We start from the raw sequence: 22,129 nt of genomic DNA, 5'->3' as shown, positions 1-22,129 counted from the left end.
GTGTAAAAACAAAGATCAACGGTCCTACATAGTAGAACCGTCTGATCTTCATTTTTACACCAGGGAGAATGACGGGCGGCTTGTTTACATAAGCCGCTCCGCCTTTCTCCCTTCACAGGAGCGATCGTAGTGTGACCGGCGGACATCGAGTCCGCCGGTCACACGCACTGACTTGTCTGTGAACGAGCCGCGGCGGGCGCGCGCCCGCCCGCAATTGGCTCGCAAGTCAGTGACAGGCGAGTGACGTATCCATACGTCACTCTGCCTGGCCGGGGCTGACCGCCACAGTATATAGTCGTGCGGCGGTCGGCAACCGGTTAAGGAGGTGGACTGAAGTTCCTTTTTTAATAAAAAACAGCTGAAAAATTTCATTTTGAGCACTGTCGAGAGTATTTGTAGAAAGAAAGAATATACATTCTACAAAACATAATAGATACTAAAAATGACTTTATAATCAATGTAAAATGTCTGTCGGTATCTATCTGTATGTATGCATATCTACTTCATAGCCTTACCTTTTGTGTGTATGTATTTGTTATCTTCAAGCAGGGCAAATCACATTGGACATTGGTTGTCAGTGTTTATACGTAATAACTGAAAGTTCATATTAAATTCCAGGGTGCATGTATACATACGGTCATCATGCACATACGCATGCAGGAAGTACAAGTAGGCGACATTTGTGTGCATGTGGGTGGGTGGGTGGGTGTGCGTGTACGGGGCGCACTTCCAGTCTGATTATGTTGTGCGTAGGAGCAGTGCTTGCGTACAGAGCTCTGTCTGCCTCAGCAATGCAGCATCTGCCGTGTGATCTTCAGAGCTCTTGCTCTCACTCTGAATATTTTAACACTGAGAATACTGCTATTTCCATGGAAACCAGAAAAGTTCAGTCAGAAGGATTCCAAGAGAATGAAGAGGGCAGACGGAAAGGGCCCCTTCTCTTTTTCTTGTACACTGTGCAAGAACCCAGTGTACAAGAAGCTTTGAGCTTCAAGAGATCAGTGCTAGATGAACAGGGGTGGTAGCAGCTGGACGTTATTAAAGTGGAGCTCGTAAAAAAACGCTTCCATGCGAAAATAAAATGTCTAATATCAGGCTACTGAGAGAGTCCCATAGTTATTCATCAGGCATGATAATATCTCCTACTCCCCAGGAAAGTTTCATATTGTTTGCTCTTTTTGGTTTGTTTTGTTTTTTTTACATCAGACGTCAAATTAGGTTTATTTATTTTTTTAGATAGATAAAAGTGTTAAACCCAAATCATCAAAAACTGTCAGTACATGCTATATTACATTGTGTTCATATTCACACATCCACTAGAGAATTTTTTTTTCTGTAGACTGCAAAACTCCTGGCTGATCCTGCTGTTCACATTTCCTCTCTCCTTGTCTGTAACCCTGCTGCAACCTAAGATTCTGTAGACCAGCTGTTGATCTCTACTGAGCATGCTTCAGTTTCAGTTCCCTTCTAAGCTATTCATTTGCCCCTTTTTTCTTTTCTGTTCAGCCCATTTGAGTCACACATGTGGGCGTTACACAGTGGTTAATGACACTCCCCTCTTCCATGTCCTCACTATGGGGGCGGTATTAAAGATAGTGATTGATGGTGGCTTCACCCCCCTGTTAGTCCCAGCACGTACACACCATAGACACCTCCTTTGAGATCTCTTTACAGTGTAAACAAAGTGACAGCTACTGCCAGTAAACCTAAACTCCACTTACATCATGTTATTGCAAAAAAAAAAAAAAAAAATAAACATTTGCTTCGAAATATATATTTGAATGAAGCTTTAACCACTTGCCGAACACCCACTGCAGGGGGCCAATACAGGCAGGCTGGATCATGTACATGTACGTGATCCAGCATGTTCTGTGTAAGGCGCAAGCAGTGCGCCTCTCCTGGGAACGCTGTGTCCACCGGACACAAGGGATTGTGGATTCTGGTACCTAAGGCCCGGTGATCATGTGAGACCAAAGAAGCAAATTCCCCAGTGCCATAAACTTCTTTATTAAGAAAAGCTAAAATGCTCACGCAATACCATCAAGGCTAAAGGCTCCTCTCCCAATGTCTGTGTGTTTGGAAGGAAAAGATGCTTGAAAAAGGAGGCCAGGCCACGCCCCCAAAATGTGTCATAACTATGGCAAGCCAACTTGCCTCCTTTGGGTGCACGGTGCTCTACTGAACGACGGTCCTTCATAATCCCAGCGGTTGTCATACACAAGCCTCTTTTGCAGCCAGCTCCCAGCTCTTCTTTTTCCTCCCTAACACACAGACACAGGGTTTAATTAAACCTTAATGCCACATCTGCACACCTCTCCTACCTCCCATTCTCCTAACTCTCTCAATGCTCTGTTCACTTTCATCGGCTGTGGCCAATCACACACATTTACAAAAACACAGAACTCTGTGTACTGTGAACAGCGATCTGGCTCTTACGGAAAAACAGCCAGATAGGTAAGTAAAACAAGCACACAGTTAACACTTTGATTGCCTAGATGTTAACCCCTTCCCAACCAGTGTCCTTAGTACAGTGACAGTGTACAGTATTATCACTTATAACTGTATTAGTATCTATATTGATGTCAGTGTTAGTCATTAAGTGTACTTCCCAGCCAGCGTCAGCTAGTGCCAGATTGCCTGCCACTCTATCACAGTCCCACTATAAGGCTCCATGTACACGGGACGCTGGAAATGGCCGTTTAGGAGCAGTTGGGCGTTTTTTTCAGAAGCCCCTGAACCCATCTACATTTTATCTTATCTGTCCATGTACACCAGGTCGTTTACAGTCATTTGCAGGCAGTTGCGTTCAGGGACTGTTTTTAGAACGCAATTATTTGCGTTCGAACGTGTGTTTCCCGGCGTTTCAAACGCACAAACGCGTCCGAACGCGTCTAAACGCGTCCGAACGCGTCTGAACGCGATGACCCGCGTTTAGCGTTCGCGTTTTTCCATTTTAAAGGGGAATAATTTTTTTGACCTCTAGGAACGCTTCTAAACGCAAACGCCCGCAAACGCTGCTAAACGCCCGCTAAACGCGGGTACAAACGCGACTGAACGGACGTTTCAAACGTCCTAAAAATTCCAGCATTCAAAGGGACTTTTAACAACGTCCCGTGTACATGGAGCCTAAGTCACTGATCACGGCCAATACTTGTATAGTGTCATAACTGAATAAATTCTAGTATATATACCATAGTTTGTAGATGCTATTACTTTTTGTACAAACCAATTAATATATACTTATTGAGATTTTTTTTTTTTCTTACCAAAGTGGTCAAGGCAGCACAGTGTGAATCCACCCAGGACACACTGTGCCTGTTAATTGGCCACTCAGGTATCCAATGTTACATACAGACAGTCAACTCAAGTAACTTGAAAAAAAGGGGAGATAGGTATATATTGGAGGAGATTATTAAAGTGTTACTAAACCCAGGACCCTGCATTCACTATAGCTGCTCTCCCACAGTACACAGAACATGGAAATGCAATTATCTTAGTAAATATTTAACTGCTAAATACCTTTTCTGATCAGCACTACATAGCAGTCTTGTGACTTCTATCAGTGTCTGGTTAAAGCTTGTAGGAGGAGTTTGCATTCTCCTCTTACTGTCCTATGAGGCTGCATGGCCCCTTACCCTCTGTCTGGACAGTGCTGATTGGCCCTGTGCTGATCACATGCACTATCCCACAAACAAAAAAAAACTCTTTAGCAATATGCAAGAAACTGAGCATGTGCAGAGTGCCTCCAAGGCTCTGTTCTATCAGCAGATGGATTGGAGACTGTGGAAGAAGGGGAGGATCATAGAAGACAGGATCAAACAGCCTTTTTACACAATGTGCAGGATTAACCCCTTAGGTTCCATAGTGATTATAACAAGCATGCTTTACTGCATATACAGACTGATTTTACTGTTGTAGGTTTAGTAACACTTTCAATTAATCCTGTCGCTTTGCCCTACATTGTTTCCACCGCCAAGATCTAACATATGCTCCGAAGTAGAACATGTTGTGCCATATACGTAGAATGAGTCATGTTTAAAGTCCACTAAAACAATCTACATGCAAACTCATAAAAAGTTCGAACATATAATATATGGAACTACTTGTTATAATCTGGGATATAAATCAATAGTTGTAAGGCATTTACAGCCCTTCAATACACAAAGTATTTCCATGACCATTAAATCTAGACCACCTTTGGATTGGAAATGGGGAGTGTCTTCTGATTTACCATCAATGAATACAGTACAGTATGTGCTCAAAAACACGAGGGTCAGGGCTAACAGAGGTAGGCATATCTGAACCCTATCTGTTGAAGACAGAAGGTTATCAGCGATCCTGTGTAAACAGAGGATAAGTTATATTGTAGCTTCTGTACTGTAGGTCTTTGCTACTGCACAAACATACATAAAAATGTACTGTACAGTCACCATAGACTCAAGTAATGTATTTCCCAAATGCTTTGTGGATCAAGGCTATATTACACAGTGAGAATGTGTAGAAAAATAATTGTTTGCATTTTAGTTGGTTATTTTTCAGGAATTGGCTTTGGTTTGCTAGTTCCATCTAAGGCATAAAAAGCTGTGATTACTAGTTAGACTGAATCCTGTGAGTGAAATGGATTTTGATCATCTCATTGACCATATGGCAGCTTTTCACTGAACATACTATCAGCCAAAGTAGGGTTAGTTGGTCACTGACAGCCAGCAAGGCTGTGATCATTATCAACTTATACTGTGCCAACAGATTCTTCAGCATGGTAAAAGCTTATGCAGACTAGACAGAAAATGCTAATTTATAACTGGCCAGCCCAATCAGCTGAGGCTAAAGGCTCGTACACACTTGACGAAAATAGGACGAAATATCCTCCGATTTTTCTCTCTCATGCTCAGCAGTCATAACCGTTTTTAGTTGACAATGCATAATGTTCACGAAATTTCTCGTCCGATTTTTTTTTTTTTTGGGAACATTTGTTCCTAGACTTCCGGGTCGTCAGCAACTTCAGATCATGCGCGGTCTTTCGTATCCGATTTTTCGCGGACGTACTGCATACACATTAAACGAAAATTGGTCGTCTGGGGACGGACTATAAAAATTTTGGTGTTTATCCCTCCGTTTTTTTTCATTGAAAATGTCGGCATCGGCTGCTGAAAGTTGTGTGCACACTAGGCGAAAATCGTACGATTTTACCTCGGGCGGGAATTTTCGGCAGATTTTCTACTAGTGTGTACCCCACTTTAGGGAGTTCTCAATAATTATATGTATTGGAAGTCTGGACTAATCTCAAAGCTACCCAGCCCATGATGAAGGACTCATTTTGATGAAACATTCATGGGCCAAATAGCACTCCAATAATTATTGTGTCCTGCACGTAAAGAACAAACAAAAGCAATATATATATTTGCATCTCATAAAATTCGAATATCATCAAAATGTTAATTTTTTTCAGTAATTTAATTCTTTGGACTTTGACTTTAGACTTGATAAAACACAGTGGATCAACACCAGCAGATGACATGGCTCCTCAAATCATTACAGAATGTGGAAACTTCACACTGGACCTCATGCAATTTGAATTCTGTGCCTATCCACTCTTCCTCCAGACTCTGGGACTTTGATTTCTAAATAAATGCAAAATTTCCCACAGTTCGTGATGATTTGGGGAACCATGTCATCTGCTGGTGTTGGTCCACTGTATTTTATCAAGTCCAAAGTCAGTGCAGCCCTCTACAAGGAAATTCTAGAGCACTTCATGCTTTCCTCTGCTGATCAACTTTATGGAGATGCTGATTTCATTTTCCAGAAGGACTTGGCGCCTGTCCACACTGCCAAAATACCAATACCTGGTTTGAAGATCATGGTATCACTGTGCTTGATTGGCCGGCAAACTCGCCTGACCTAAACCCTATAAAGAATCTGTGGGGTATTGTCAAGAGGAAGATGAGAGACATCAGACCCAACAATGCAGATGAGCTGAAAGACACTAATAAAGAAACCTGGGCTTCCATAACACCTCAGCAGTGTCACAAGCTGATCGTCTCCATGCCAAGCCGCATTGATGCAGTAATTTATGCTAAAGGAACCCCCGACCAAGTATTGAGTGCATACTATACTGTACTATGTATACATACTTCTCAGTAAGCCAACATTTCTGCATTAAAAATCCTTTTTTTATTGGTCTTATGTAATATTAAATTTTTGGGTTTTCACTAGCTGTAAGCCATAATCATCACAATTAAAAGAACTCCGTGCGTACCGCATCTATATAAAATATACGAGTTTCACTTTTCAAATTGAATTACTGAAATAAATTAACTTTTTGATGATATTCTAATTTTATGGGATGCCTCTGTATGCCTCTGGTCATTTATTTCCAATGACCATTACACAGCTGGACCTTAAACGGCTAGCTAGTAGTAGTTAACCACATTCAACTGGACTTTTTCTATAATGTTGAAGATATTGTAGCTCATCCAAGTCACTTCTTCAGTTTTAATGAGTGCAGGACTGTGCTACCTGTGTGTATATAAATACTGCAGTATATTGCTAACATTCATTTGAACTGAAAAAGTGGCTTAGATAAGCTATGAAAGGTCTTCAACGTTACAGACAGGTCCAGTTGAATGCCATTATCTATGTTGTACTACTAGCTATACCATGACCTAGATAAAAGAGAAATCTCACAGAGATACTAAAGCCGGGTACTCATTGGCTGAATGTCAGGAGACAACGGCCGGTTAAAAAGAAAAACATCCGACATTCGCCTTCCGTTTTGGAAAACCAGCATCTGCCCTACTCCCCATCAGGGCACTTAGCCAATGGCAGAACACAACAGCTCAGTGGGGGAGATCTTTGAACGAATGTCGCATTGGTTAGTACAGCGGCTCCGACACGAGCTGACAATTTTTTTTCGTTCAACCCTCGGTGTGTACCAGGCTTTAGGCAGACCATAGACGGTTTGAATTTCTTTCCTGCATCCACGAGTTGCAGGAAAGAAATATACAGGATTCCCCTATCAACACAGACAGTGCTGACAGAGAAATGCCTCCTGCCTATCAAAGCGCAGTTTTTTTATGTAATAGATGACCACTGGATAGCCATTCCTTGGTGGATGACTGATGGCCACTGGATAGTCTCACCTTTGTATCTATGTGATGACTGATGGATAATCACCATAAATACAGGATATTCTTTCCTAGCTGTCAGAGAATGGATGCTTGCACCTGACTGATATACCAAGCTGATTACACTGAAGAAAAACACTTTGCTGATGGTTCCACTAAATAGACACAACTATGCTAACTATTAAATATCATACCTGCATCTAATTAGATACAGGTATTGTTCAGCAAAAATGTTTCGCCTGGCAACTTACATTTTTAGACCGAAGGACATCAGGCGGAGTGGTACCAACAGGGCCACCTGTAGCTCAAATTTTTAGCTGGTTCATCAGGAACTAGACAACATTTGCTCAATGTATGACCAGAATTGTGCTCCGTTCACATATGCTGCGGCTGTCACAGCATGGGGTCCCATGTGTCCCTGTTCACCAATTCAGTTGCAAATCAGGTCCGAATTTTTGCCTGAATTCGGACCTGATTCGGACTTGAAGATGCACAGAACCCTTCTTCAATGCAGATCGCGGCCACCCCGCAGCTGTGGGAACCGGCTCCATTGAGAGCCAGTCACACTCTCCTGTCATGCGAACTGGATGCGGGAAAACCAGTATTTAATTCGCATATGTGTGAACCCAGTCTAACAGATGACCACTCAAAAACATCACTTAGCTGAGAGTTTCACTGGATAGACAAAACTAGAGAAAGGCACCTTGCTTATGTTTTCACTGGATAGATGCAATTTAAAGTTTAAAAAGAAACAAAGAAACCGCTCTCTTACATCATAACATACATATCTCCATAGTGAATAGTGAATAAACAATAGTGAATAGACAAATAAATAAGGACATCCTAATTTAAATGATAAAAAATCATAAAAATTGTGAAGTCCATAAAGTATAACTAAAGCCAAAACTTTTTTTTTTCGTTTTGGATAGAGTGGAGAGGGATTTGAACATTTTTGTATTTCTGTCTGTGCCCCTGGTATGGAGCTTAACCCTCTCTATTTGGCCTGTTTTCTATTATCTATAAAAGTAAAACCCAAATTTTGGGTTGTCCCCAGAAAAGAAATAGAGGGCAAATCTTTCAACAGGGACATTAGTTCTGGTGAGCTAGAGGTCCCCAAGGAATTGCCTAATTTGCAAGGATTTCCTCTCACTTCCTGTTTGGCTATGGAACAGAAAGCGAAGGTAAATCTCACCAATGGGGCACAGAAGGCAAAAAAATAAAAAATTAGACGGGGGTTTATCACCCTCCCTTGCTCTATCCAAGAAGAAAAAAAAAGTTTTGCCTATAGTTCTACCTTAAGCTGGCCTTAGATGAAGCATTTTTCTTTCCTGCAAAATCGCTCAATTCCACCATCAACACTGTAAGCCACGGAGTCATTGTGTATTCCCAGCAGGGACAGCTCCCCCCCCCCCATACAGTGATTATTTCTAGTGGCTATCTTAGTCGCTAGCAATGATCTCATTTAAAATCCAACAGGCTGGTTGTACCCCAGAGCTTATCAACTTGGGTACTTTCAGCCTTCCCGTACATGATTCGATTCTCGGCTGGTCCCTGCTGCACCGGCCGAGATTTAACCATCTATGGCCAGTTTTACTGTTTAACTGATGACCATGAGATGTAAAAACCTAATTATATGATCAGTAGACAGACACACCTAGCTGACTGGTAACCACTGGATAGAGACATCTAGCTAATGATGTACAACCAGGTACATCTGATGATTAGTTACAGCACTTCTTGAGTTATAGCTTTCTAAACATAAGCTGTTGAAGTGCGTGTTTGTGTTTGTGTGTGTGGAGGGGCTGCAGTTGGATTACAGTGATATGGATGGAAATCATGTCTTTTGTATGCTCTATTCAGAATGTTTCATTCACAATATTCTTTGATGCATGTAACATTGCAGAGGCAATTTGGGCCAATCTCCAGAATGGTTTCTTTATTTATTTTATATGGACACATTTAGCTCAAATTTTACAGACACTAAAGTGGTCATTTTTGTCTACTGAAAACTGGATAGTATGTATCAACTGGATAGTATGTATCAACTGGATAGTATGCCCTGTACTAGTTTCAGATTGAGACATTAACTTCAGTTACAAAAAAAAAATCTTTCGATGCACCGCCTTTTATTAACTATGCTATAACATTAACTTGTGCTCTGTGATGTGCGTACAGACTCCCTTGTGTGCCCCCACTCAGTGCTTGTATTTATCCGTCTCCACCAGGACACAACCTTTATCTTCTATGTTCCAGGGAGGAAAATCTGTTGTTTACACTCTACTTTGTGGAAAGGCAGTAATCTGCTGCCTCATGCAAAGTCTAGCCCATCGACATGTAGATTACAGCAGTTCCTGCCCAGGTAGAGAAGGAAAATGGGTTTCTATAGAACATGGGTGCTCAACCCATGGCCCTCCAGCTGTTGCAGGACTACAAGTCCCATGAGGCATTGCAAGGCGGACAGTTACAGCATGATTCCCAAAGGCAGACTTCTACAACAGCTGGAGGGCCACAGGTTGAGAACCTATGCTATAGACACTGTCATTCTGTGGATGTTTATGCGCCTATGTGGATGTCTCCATTAAAAACAATGCAGCTGTGTTCAATAAAAAAACACTTGTAAACTTTTTTTTATGGCCATGTGAATGTAGCCTCAGGAGAACAAACAGAGAGAAGGAAGGGAATTAAGAAGGAAGATGGAAAATTAGGTATTTTGAGGTTAGGGAAAGGGGTACCCATGGCCACCCTTCCAAGACATGACACTCACTGGTTCAGCTCCAGTCTTGATTTGTATGTGATCCTTTGGGACCACTTACCATCAAGAGGCTCAGTTCATCATTAGCTATGGAATTGATCATTTATATTTAACCTGCTCAAGAGCAATGGTTGAAAATTTCCAGGGAGCCTAAAGCCCCGTAAACACAGGCCAAATAGAAAAGTAGGTTCAATAGAAACCGACTGACATTTGGCCCATGTTTACGGCAACCAGTTCAAACAGAAGTGGCCAAATGTCCGGCTCTTGTTGAAGAGGCATGACTGAAAAAGGTCTGCTGATCAGCATCCAATCAGCGCTCTCAGCCAATTGCTGTGAGCACCGACCACTTTGTTCTGGTGGGGGGCTGTCCACCTATCAGAACCCAATAGCTCAGTGTAGAGATCATTGTACTAATGCTGGGTTAAGCTAAAAACATGGTAGTGTGTACAAGGCTCAGGCTTTTGTCTCTTATTAGAATTATCACCACTTACATCACAGTAATACTATTTATTACTGTGAGAGTTACATAGTTAGTCAGGTTAAAAAAAGACACAAGTCCATCCAGTTCAACCAATAGGCCCCTTTCACACGGGGCAGATCTGTTCAGCGGACTCCGCTAGCTGAGCGGGGAACGCTCAGTTTATCCCCACTGAGCAGGCGGATGACAGGTCCGTCTCTGATCACCATGCAGAGACAGGTTCTGTCAGAGTCCCGCTCTCTCTTCTATGGGGATATGATATGAAACAGATCGCTATCTGTCTGTTTTAAGCAGATCTTGTCCGATCGAATGACAGAAGGGTGTCAGCGGACACATCTTCGCTGACATCTGCCTCTCCATAGAGGAGAATGGGTAGCCTGATCAGGTCTGCCTGAAAAACGGACAGGCAGATCTGATCGGTCCGATCGTGTTGAAAGGGGCCATAGAAGAGAAAAAAAATACAATCCTGCATATACAATCTTATACCCACAGTTGATCCAGAAGAAGACCAAAAAAAAACCCAATAAAGCATGATCCAATTTTCTCCAGCGGGGTAAAAAATTCCTTCCTGATTCTCCAAGAGGCAATCAGATGTTCCCTGGATCAACTTTACCTACAAATGTTAGTACCGGGATCCAGTTATATTATGTACATATAGGAAAGAATCCAGGCCTTTCCTAAAACAATCTACTGCTCTGGACAGAACCAGCTCTTAGAGGTAGTCTATTCCAGATTTTCACAGCTGTTACTGTGAAGAAGCCTTTCTGCATTTGGAGATGAAAATCTCTTTTCCTCTAGACATAAAGAGTACCTCCTTGTCCACTGTGATGACCCTAAATTAAATAACTCATTAATAATGTCATTCAACTTAATTGAGTGAGTACGTGTCCTCTTGAGCGACCAGAGACTGAATAGTTTCCTTCCTATGCTAGAATCACCATTTAGATATTTATTGCTATCATCCAGTTGGCGATTGAATTAATAACTACTTTACTGCTGGAGCTCTTCATGGTAAAAATGCAATGTGAAGATTCATCGCTTATTGTTAATATTATCGTATTTACCACCATGATATCTTTAACTTAGTGTTAGGGCAGGGCTCAAAATTTCAAGTCCTGAGCTACTAGCCAGGCCTTAAGAGTTACTCACCACCAGTTGCCCCACCCAACGCCTACCCTGCCCCTCCCCGCCCCTAAACATGCCCTCGTAAATTATCTCATTAAAATACACTGTTAAATGTTTTATGCAGAATTAAGTTAAAAAAATAAATATAAACAACAACTTTATCAGTGCCCATTAATGCAGCCTATCAGTGCCCATTAATGCAGCCTATCAGTGCCCATCAGTGCAGCTTATCAGTGCTGACCCATCAGAGCCCATCATAGCAGCCCATCAGTGCAGCCTCATCAGTGTCCATCAATGCAGCCTCATCAGTGAAATTGAAAAGTGTGTGAAGGCGCTCAGTCCTAGGTGAGGTAAAAAAGGCTGGAAAATATTATATCTGCTGCCCCAGAGTTTTAAAAGTATAAAACAAATAAAATAGTGTATAAGCGACAGGTGTAGGGGCGCTGATAAATATTATAAAAATGGCTAGTAGATGAAATACTAAAATACACTTATAGTCGATCACACAAAATACAAATTAATATAAAGGTGATATAGTGCTAAAGTGCATGTGCTGAAACGTGCTGCATATATACATAAGATGAACAAATACACTAATGTATGTGCAATTGTGAAATATGTGCAAATAACAATACATTACTTACATTATAAGGTGCTTTCCTAGCACCGATAAGAAGGTTCTTAGTATAGTCTGAAACGCCGCTGGTCCTGTCATCCGGCAGGTAAACTTCAGGGCTTTGCAGGAGTGTGTAGCGGTGATGGCGTGCATTCCACCGCCAGGATATGACGTATGAGGGTCAATAGTTCAGGCTTAGACCACAATGCATTTCCCAATATCGTATGTGCGTCTTCAGGAAGTTTCATGCCCAGAAGCTGTTTAGCAGGGAATGACGCGCCTGCACCGGAACTGACGAGCGGGGCCGATGCAGGCGCATTGATTCCTGGGAGCGATGACGTTCAGCTCCTAGGAGTCATCGCAAGCAGGAAGTGACGGCGGGGGCCGCGGCCACAGAGGGAGGAAGTGGAAGAAAGGTAAGTATATTTTCTTCAATAACAAGGTAAGTAAACAAAAAAAAATTGGGACTATCCATTTCTTTTTCAGGTGATTGTCAGCAAGCGGATGGCCCAAAGTGGTTTTTGAGGCTCGAACTCCGCTTTAATTTAACCTTAGACCATCCTGCTGGCAGAGATTTATCTTCAGTAGATATTAGGACTGCAACCCACACAATCCAAATTCAGTTTTTATTTAGGTATTCATCTTTTTGTGTTTATTCTGTTAAAAAAAAAAAATGAAACAAGAAGCAACTAACAAGTCCACCAAAAGATTGCACTTACTGGAATTTTTTTGGTTTGTGTGTTAATTGCCTTGTGGATACATGACTATATCTGAAGAAAGCTGTGGCAGCACCCACACCAAGCAATCTAGAGAGCATGTCCACAGTAAATCCAATTACTCCGTCTGAACTCCTGCCAAAAGCACAGCACTGGAAGAACAACTAGAAGAACGCCACTTATCCCCATGTTACATAGTGCTGCTGATTCTCCCTCCCTCTGCTCTCGCTATTTCTTTTTCCCAGGCCTCACAGATCACTTGCCTCCTATTAATTAATTTTGGTATATAGGCTAATTAAAATTTTTACATTGCTGTCCATGTGGGGTATTCAGCTGGGAACGTCCATGACACACGTTCCTCTCATGAGGTCTCGTTCCTATCCCCATGGCAACCACAGCGATGGCTGCATTTCGCTGCTGATGTTTTCTAGACAGTCTGGCCCAATAAGGAGTTACATGTTTCTATGTGGAATTCATTTAAAGGGCCAGGAACTGTATAAGGCAGCTTTTTATAAAAGAATTACTTAATACCATTAACAAACATCTACAGAAATATTCCAGGAGCAAAGGGATGAATGTATTTAAATTCAGACGTAATTACTAGTATTTTGCTTTTAAAATTAAATGGCATTATCTTTTGCCAGGTTCAGAGTGTAGCGGTCATTGTTTTGCCAAATTTTACTTATGCCACAAAATTAAGTGAAGGTTTTGTGTGGATTTAGAAGGCAGCTTCTGTTTATAAACCAATAGTCGTCATGATCTGTCATACAAAGCTGGACATATGCTTTCAAAGCTAGTCAGTTGTCAGGAAAAATCTAACCAATGAAAAATCTTTATGGTCGACCTTTATTTACTCTATGTTGTAGTGCATTTATTTATACATGCAATGTATATTGACAGTGCGCATGCCTAGGATACGCCTTAACATTGACAATAATGAGTAAGGGCCCTTTCACACCGAACGCAGTTGGATGCAGTTGGCTACAGTTGGATGCATTTTGAACTGCACTCCCAACTGCATAGACAGCCCAAAATCAAGGTAATCCTATGGGCATAGAAACACAGGAATTTAGGGATCCAGAAATTTCCAGGAATTCAAAAGGAAACCCAAATAAGAGATCCAACAGGTGTGGAGATTATACCAAATCGGTCTCAATCAGTAAAGTGGAGGACGAAACAAATCCAAAAAACAGGTAGAACAAACTACCTAAATAGGAGAAAACTAGACCCACAAATAAAATGATCAACAATAAATGTTTACTGGGCCAAGTCCAAGAGAAAAAAATAGATTCCCAAGGGGATTCTTGAGTAGACATACCATAGTTATTATGCAAAACCAGTTCAGTTAACTGCAGGGAAAGCTTAAAAGAGAAGTATGGGTTTTATTTTTACCTTTACCTAGTTGGATGCAGCATCGATCCAATGCTGCATCTGTCCCCTGTCAGCTCTAACACTGAGAACCGAGCGATTAAACACCGCCGATTGCTTGGTTCTCACTGCTCCGTGAGCAAAGAGCTGGTGACTAACAGTCACCGGCTCTCTGCTCTGTACCCTCCTCGTTAACTGGAGCGCTTGGCTGTGAAGGGGCGGGAGTAGCTAGCTCAGGCTCTCAGCGGTTCAATGAGAGGCTGAGCCGGGTGCGGGTCCAGGCATATGGGCAGATCTCAACCATATGGTAGCGGTCTTGCCTGAGCCTGGACCGGCTCTGTGACGACTGCTTGAGCCCGCAGTCTGCTGAGAACAGACCACAGGAGTGCAGAACAAACTGCACTCCTGTGATCAACAGGAGAAGTACAGTCAAATGAGCTTTGGCTGTACTTCTCCTTGAAGAGTAGCCTTGACTTTGGGAACTGAAGTTTGGGCAGGCAAAGAATGTTCAGAGAAAGCAACTAGCAATCAACAGCAATAGTGTGAATTTTTTTTACATAGTTACATTGGTCCAGGATTGGAGGAATGTAATTATATATATACCATACCTTTGATATAGTTAAAGTGGAGAGGTAGGGCAGTAGCGTAATGCTCTCCACCTCACCCAATCACTGAATGCTTACCTAAAGGTGTTTTGGGGTGTGATAGTCACACTGCAATCCTGTCTAACCACTTATCAAATATATATATCTAGGGGTAGAAATCCTAGTACTAGAAATATGCACCTGTTACAAAATAAGAAAGAAAAAAGAATCTAAAGAAATTTCCTCAGAAGACCTCCGCTTGGCCACAAAAAGAGGATCTACCTCCTGGTGATCGTGTCCCTCAAAGGCCTTCCAAATCACACTATCCCCCTTAGACATCCTGCCTGATGACTGCCAAGGGAAGTAGAGGACTTTCCAGTGATGGATACTTTATGCTAAGGAGGAAAGGAGGGGGATTCACATGCTAAACTTCCACTCTTTAATGTGGGGATCATCAATTGAAAGAAACTGGAAGGCATTAACTTGACTCTAAAAAAGACAGTGTGGTCATCAATGACATACTGAACACCATCCAGTGTAGAGAGTAGGTTACGCCATCTGTGGCATGGATAATTTCAAAACTTTTTTTAGTGGGGAAGGTCCTGTAGCTTCCAGATGATGTCCAGCAGAGGTGAGGTCAGAAGGATCATTTGACGACTCCTAAAACAGTGGTCCTTAACCTGGGTTCGATCGAACCCCAGGGGTTCGGTGGGTCAGTCTTGAGGGTTCGGCACACCCTCCGCTAGTACCATTTCGCTGTCAGGGACTATTTCTCCAGTTTCGGGCATGTCCTTCCGCTCCCGCTCCGCTCGCACTCGCAGCTCTCTCTGCCCCTGGCTCACTCTCGCTGCTGGCTGTGCAGCTCGGCTCCCGGCCGAATCCGATCCAGCCGGAGCCGGCGTCGCCTACTGTGGAGTGGTGGGGGGAGGGACTGTCAGGGGAGGGACTAACCCGTGCAGCGGCCGCCTAGCGCAGCGCGGGAGAGAACCACCAGGCCAGGCAGCCGCAGAAGAAGCCAGCAGGTGAGAGGCCAGAGAGCCAGTGGTGACAGTGGTGCTGCAGCCTGCAGGAGGAAAACCTAGCCTGTGATCGGGAGTCGGGACACAGGTGAAAAAAAAGGTAGGACTGGAGTAGTACTGGCTGTACTAGTCTAGTGACTGTCTGACTGACTGACTGACTGTGTGAGAACACTGAGAAGACTATGTAAAGGGGATCTATTTTATGGGGAACCTGGCCTGCTGTAAGGGGGGAGATCTAAATGGGGGACGGGACCTCACCTCACCCTGGCCTGCTGTAAGGGGGGATCTATATGGGGGACCTGGGATCTATATGGGGGACCTCACCCTGGCCTGCTGTAAGGGGGGGATCTATATGGGGGACCAGGTCCCCCATATAGATCTCCCCCCTTACAGCAGGACAGGGTGAGGTGAGGTCCCGTCCCCCATATAGATCCCCCCTTACAGCAGGCCAGGGTGAGGTGACATGAGACATGACAATGACATGAGAGTGGCACTTGCCAAGATAAAGCCACGCATTTCTGAACTGGTCTCTGAAAGACAACAGCAGAAGTCACACTAATTTGCAGTAAATATTCATTATTATGTTTTTAAGTGAAAATCAAGTTTTAATGGTTTTGTTCTTTGTTCTTTATGGTTTTGTTCATTTTGTGGACCTATGTATAAATATATACCTAAAATAATATATACCTATGTTTTGAATTTGAAAAAATCATATTTTATTTTTCCAATAAAGAAGGGTTCGGTGAAAGCGCATATGAAACTGGTGGGGTTCAGTACCTCCAACAAGGTTAAGAACCACTGTCCTAAAACATCTGTTCTGCAGAACAAGACACAAGGGGCAGGCAAGAGAATATATCCACTAGGGGAGTGCTGCTAGCATGGGGGGCAAAGTATCATTGTTTAGTGCATGGGACTTCTTGGTCAGAAGAGTAGCCTGGTGCCTTGCCTTTCTTTCAGGCTCCCTAAAACTCAAAAAGAGAGGGCTATTAGGATTGAGAGACTGTACGAGAAGGAAGAACCATGCTAAACAAAAATATGAAAAAGGTTGAAATTCCAGAGGAAGTGGACTTTCTTAGCATGGATATGATCAGAACAGTTTCACTCAAAAGGAACTGCAGATTATAAGGCGACTCCAGATTACCCACTGTTTATGAATTTCTGTATGTCTCAATGAACAATAAAGAAACATACTATTTGTAGTCACAAAGTACAGAGGGGAATGTGTAATCCTTATACTGTATAATTAATGCCAGTGTATATCTTTATGATGGTCTATTTCAGTGATGGCGAACCTTGGCACCCCAAATGTTTTAGAACTACATTTCCCATGATGCTCAACCACACCTCAGAGTGCATGAGCATCATGGGAAATGTAGTTCCAAAACATCTGGGGTGCCAAGATTCGCCATCACTGGTCTATTTGATGGCTGCAGTCTGTACCAAGGTGTCTATATAGACATTAAATGGTCAGTGAGCAGCGATTTATGTGTGAAACTCTATATATTATACCCAATAGATATAAAAATAATGATTTAGCTGAACAGTTTAAAGTGTTTGTATAGGCAAAACCTATTTTGATATGGATTTAGTGGTGAGGGTTAAAACTGGCCAGAGATGGATCAAAATTTGGTCAGTTCAGCAGAGAACGCCCAAATTTCGATCCATCTATGGCTATTCCAGCTCAACAAAAGTTCATCGAATGATCGTCTTCTGTCAAATGGGAATGCTTGAAATTTTTCATTCGATCAGCAGCTGCCGTGCTGATCAGTGTATGCTGACAGAGGAGAAGCCCTAACTGTCAGGATACAATGGCACAATGGGGAGGATTGCTCCTCTGTTCACTTCGCATGTGTGGATATGGGAATTCCACTGGCTGATCCAAAAAAATAAAAATAAATAACCCATCCATCGGCAGCCTTAGACCCTTGGTAATGTTTTTATTGTTGTCTAGGTCCCCCTGGGTAAATCCATCACTCTTTTTGTCCTGGTGACATTTTTCACAAAATAAAAATAAATTCAATATGTTAGATATATCACCAAAACAAGAAGTGATGGTATGTCTTCGAATGTGAACAACTGTTCTAGTGACAACTATATATGAGGGTATTTCCCCTTACTTTGGAAAGATTGTTTTTTTAACTTCCTGTTGTGTCTCCAGGAAAGGAAATGAAGGGAAAACTCCTCAACAGGACATATATGACCAAAAAATATCTGTCAGAGTTTTTAACTTTTTCCTACTGTATACAATACTAGAAAAAGGCCACACAGTGCTAGCAATAAGCAAACATGCAAATTAATTTAGCCTGTATATGCTGGCCTACTAAATAAGGCACTGATGTTATCGACTTCTTCTGGTTATGTCAGATACCTGGTGTGATATTGCAGCCAGCAGGAAAAACCACAGAGCATAGCACAGCTATGCATCTGACATACCTGGAAGTACCATATACCAATGGAGCTTGTAGCTTTTTAAAGAGAGAATATTTCATTTACTGCCCACTGGAAACGTAAGCAATAAACATTTTCCTTGACAGTATGCAAGTGATTTAATTGGCTTAGTGACAGGGTCTTTCTAATTTTCTGAGGAAACTTTTTGTGTTATGCCTATATAACCCATTATATACAAATTTTACGATTAAAAATCAGTATCATATAATGTTGTTTGAAAACCCTGTTCTAGTTTTGTGTGCTGTCCATCATCCTAAAGCTTATTTTTCTTTTATATTTAGAGCCGTATGGCGGAAAGTCTTCGTCTGTTCGACTCTATCTGCAACAACAATTGGTTCATAAACACTTCTCTTATCCTGTTCCTCAACAAAAAGGACCTGCTAGCTGAGAAGATCCGACGCATCCCTCTCACCGTCTGCTTTCCTGATTATAAGGGACAGAATACGTATGAGGAAGCAGCAGTCTACATTCAGCGCCAGTTTGAGGACTTGAATCGCAACAAGGAGACCAAGGAGATTTATTCACACTTCACCTGCGCTACGGACACCAGCAACATTCAGTTTGTTTTTGACGCAGTGACAGATGTTATTATCCAGAACAATCTTAAATACATTGGCCTGTGCTAAGCAATTCTCCTGGAGCCAGCACAGCAAACAGGGCATGTCCTCAAACACGAGAGCACATGCCAAGGGGAAAAAGTAAACACAAAGGGTGAGGTTATACACAGAGGTTCCCCACATACTGCACTGACAAGTCCACAGTGAACCCCTCACCCACACAAACTCTTCATTCTGACAGTGGAAGGAGATTATGGCTGGGTTTCTTCAATGCCGATAACATGTCTGATAATCTTGTATCGGACCAAGAATAGGGCCCACGTTCTTTGCTCCCTGTATTCAGTATGTGTGGTGTGCGTGTGCGTGGATGTAACTTGTGCTTGACTGATGTCTGATGTGGAAATATTTTGAAGATCTCTGGGTCTTCTGGAGATGTTCTGACTGCCCAGAGGGGATTTAAGTTGTGTCAGGTAAGGAGCCGTCACTGTCAGAAAGGATGCTTTAATGCCAGCACCGAACAAAGAAAAAAAAAAAACCACAGTTTTGTATTATTCCAGCTATGTCTGGCACCTCGTATATATGCCAAACCTATACAGGGTACGACAGTTCACGGAAATTTGAATGTTGTATACTTGCAATGTACAGCTGCAATACAAGCTATGCTTATTTGAGTGCAGGGAACTCAGTTCAAACCAAGGTGACAATCACAGTTCTCAAATTCCTAAAAAGACCCAAGTTTAAGGCACACTGGTCCTAAAAAAACTGATATAGAGTGTTTTTGTACATAATTTAGGAGAGTTTAGCCTTTTTTTGCCAGAAAGCTCCAATCAGAAACACAAGCAAGAAGGGTTTTTTTTCTTGTCTCAAAACGCTGAGCTCAAAATATGCATCTAATCGTCCAAATGTGCATGGATACAGAGGATAACATTGAGGTGCTTTTACGGGCAAAACAAATCTTCTCTAGAAGCAGCAATTTTTAAGCCAGTGTGCATGGAGCCTTAGGCCCTTTTCACACTTGTGGGCCCGAAAAGTCGTGCAATTTTACCGCAATTTATTTGCCACGCTTTTGACTGGACTTGAAGCAATGCCTGTCTATGGACCTCAAAACGCATTAAAATCATTACAAATTAGTGCAGGGATTACTTTGAAGTCGTACAAATATGAGCAGTACTCATTGAAAATCATGGAGTATGACTTTCCATGCGACTTTGCAGTCCCAAATCGCAGGACAAGTTGCACAAGTGTGAAAGGGGCCTTAAGGGGATTTCTGCTTTGCCTGGAAATCATCCTACTGTGTTTTAATGGGAGCAAAAGCTGTAATTCTAGTGTCCATCTACTACTGTGGCATATTCATACCATGAAGTGGCTGTTTGACTTTGAAGGAATGGTTTTTAGTCTGACAGCTGCTGTACACAATAGCATCCCAGTGCATGGGGTCAATGGGAGGTGGTGATACCTCTGAGTTTTAGGGCCTCTTCACACCAAATGCATTGGCACCTTTGCCCAGTGCAGCCCCAACACATAGTCAAGGCAAAAAGCCTTGTTCTCTATCATGGCAGTTCACACCACCATGCTGCAGGGGAGTTGTGTGTTAAAAAAAAAAAAAAACAGTACTTCATACAGTACTTTGCTCAGTATTTTGCAACCTAATCTACTCAAATTCTAACAACGCTTCCTTCACATCACACCAACGGCCACGTGGTAGTGCACACTGCTGATGTTAATAAGCCCTTACTGTATGGAGGAGTCCTGGGTAAGTATTAAACTGGAAATCCTCTTTAGGAAACCAATCTTCTGTAGGACTTTACAAAATCTGTATCATTCACATACCATTATAAAATGCAATAGCCATCTTTCTCTCTATACTTTAAGAATATCTGTTGCTTGTTTCCCTCATGTCAGGTGCTTTGAAATGAATGGCCTATGATAGGTCTATAACATCACAAAAAGAGAAGTGAGGAGATTAAATACAACACAGTTCAGCACAGGGGACTTTAATCTGTGTTTGCCTTACTCTTGTAAAATGCAATGTGTTGGCTAAATAATATGAATTGCATAATTTATGTCTTCATCATGAATGCAATGAATTGCCCATCCATTACAGCCATTAATTCGAATATACAAACCACTGTATATAAATGAGCTACTAATAGAGTTCATGTACAGTATGTAGAGTATATATACAAACTAGTGCACTTTGACAGATCTTGATTGATCTGACCTTGAACCTGATGAGCTCCTGAGTGTCAATATTGGCTGTTAAGGCATACCTCACAACTTTTTTGAGATGGGAATGAGGGACACCTATTAGCAAAACTATGTAGGCATAGGACACACCCCCTGCCATGGCACCTTAAAGGAGAATTTTACACAAAAAAAAAAAAAGACTAGTTAAACTCAAAATGGCTTTTTTACCACTGCTATTCTTTTATACTGGCTTTTGGAATTTACAAATGCAGCCATTTAGAAATTGGATGAAAAGTTTAGCACTTTTGAAAGCTAAAAAGTGCATTTTATATGCAGCTATACAGATCAGACCAAAATGAGGGAAAAATGAGGAGAAAAGAGAGACAGAAGGACTTTGTTCCAAATGAGGGAGAGTACCTTGAAATCAGGGACAGTTGGGAAATATGGTTAAGGTAGACATGAGATTTATATTCAGCCGATCCTGGTTCAGCTGCTCCCAATGGGAACAACCAACAAGACAATTTATAAAAGCCAGTTCTGATTACTGCTTCCCCTAACAAACTTAAAGCAGAACTAAACCCCAAAAAAAAACGTTAAATTCTCAGCATGCCAAGAATGCTGTCACATTTGTTTGTGTTCTCAACCAAAACGTCAAACCATCCAATAGCTGGTGCCATAACTGATCACATGTGCAGCACCATGGCAGTTGAAGATCAAACAGAAGCTAAGATGGCAGCTTCCTTGGCTGAAAACAATGGGTGGGTTTAGTTCCACTTTAAAGCTTGTTTAAAAGATTAGGGGTTGTTCACTTCAGGTCCATTGAGCTGTGTTTTTCTACATGCCACCCCACATGTATGGTGTGAACAGGGCACATAAAGAACAATTATTTTCTATGTGCCATTCACACCAAAAAGGAAGAGCTCAAAGGACATTAACATGGTGCATAAACTGCGTCAACGTTAATCACCCCCCCTTCCCCTTTGATATACAATAATGGTCAAATGGTGCATGAATGTCCAAGCACCTTATGATTATTGAAGTTGAAAGGAGTGCATTTATTTATATGCAACACAAGCCAATAAATAAGAGAAAGAGGTCAATGGCTAAAGTTAGCCACAAATGTCCAGACATGGCCAGGACACAGAAACAAAAAAA

The 22,129-nt window shown here is 42.0% G+C and overlaps 2 protein-coding genes across 3 annotated transcripts in view; one reads left to right on the top strand and one right to left on the bottom strand.

Annotated features, from left to right (window-relative positions):
- GNAZ (G protein subunit alpha z) overlaps positions 1-19,525 on the top strand; it is a 195,459-nt gene extending 175,934 nt beyond the window's left edge. The window contains exon 3 of the mRNA XM_082243655.1: positions 18,512-19,525. Within this exon, the coding sequence (XP_082099781.1) occupies positions 18,512-18,856 (345 nt within the window). The 3' untranslated portion in view covers positions 18,857-19,525. The remainder of the gene's footprint in view (positions 1-18,511) is intronic.
- The window catches only part of RSPH14 (radial spoke head 14 homolog), a 315,190-nt gene that overhangs the window by 252,496 nt on the left and 40,565 nt on the right, over positions 1-22,129 (bottom strand). The window lies entirely within an intron of this gene.

This window comes from Pelophylax lessonae (genome assembly GCF_965119305.1).
Source record: "Pelophylax lessonae genome assembly, chromosome: 1".
NCBI classification, from domain to species: Eukaryota; Metazoa; Chordata; class Amphibia; order Anura; family Ranidae; genus Pelophylax; species Pelophylax lessonae.
This window is presented reverse-complemented; position numbering and strand designations above follow the sequence as displayed.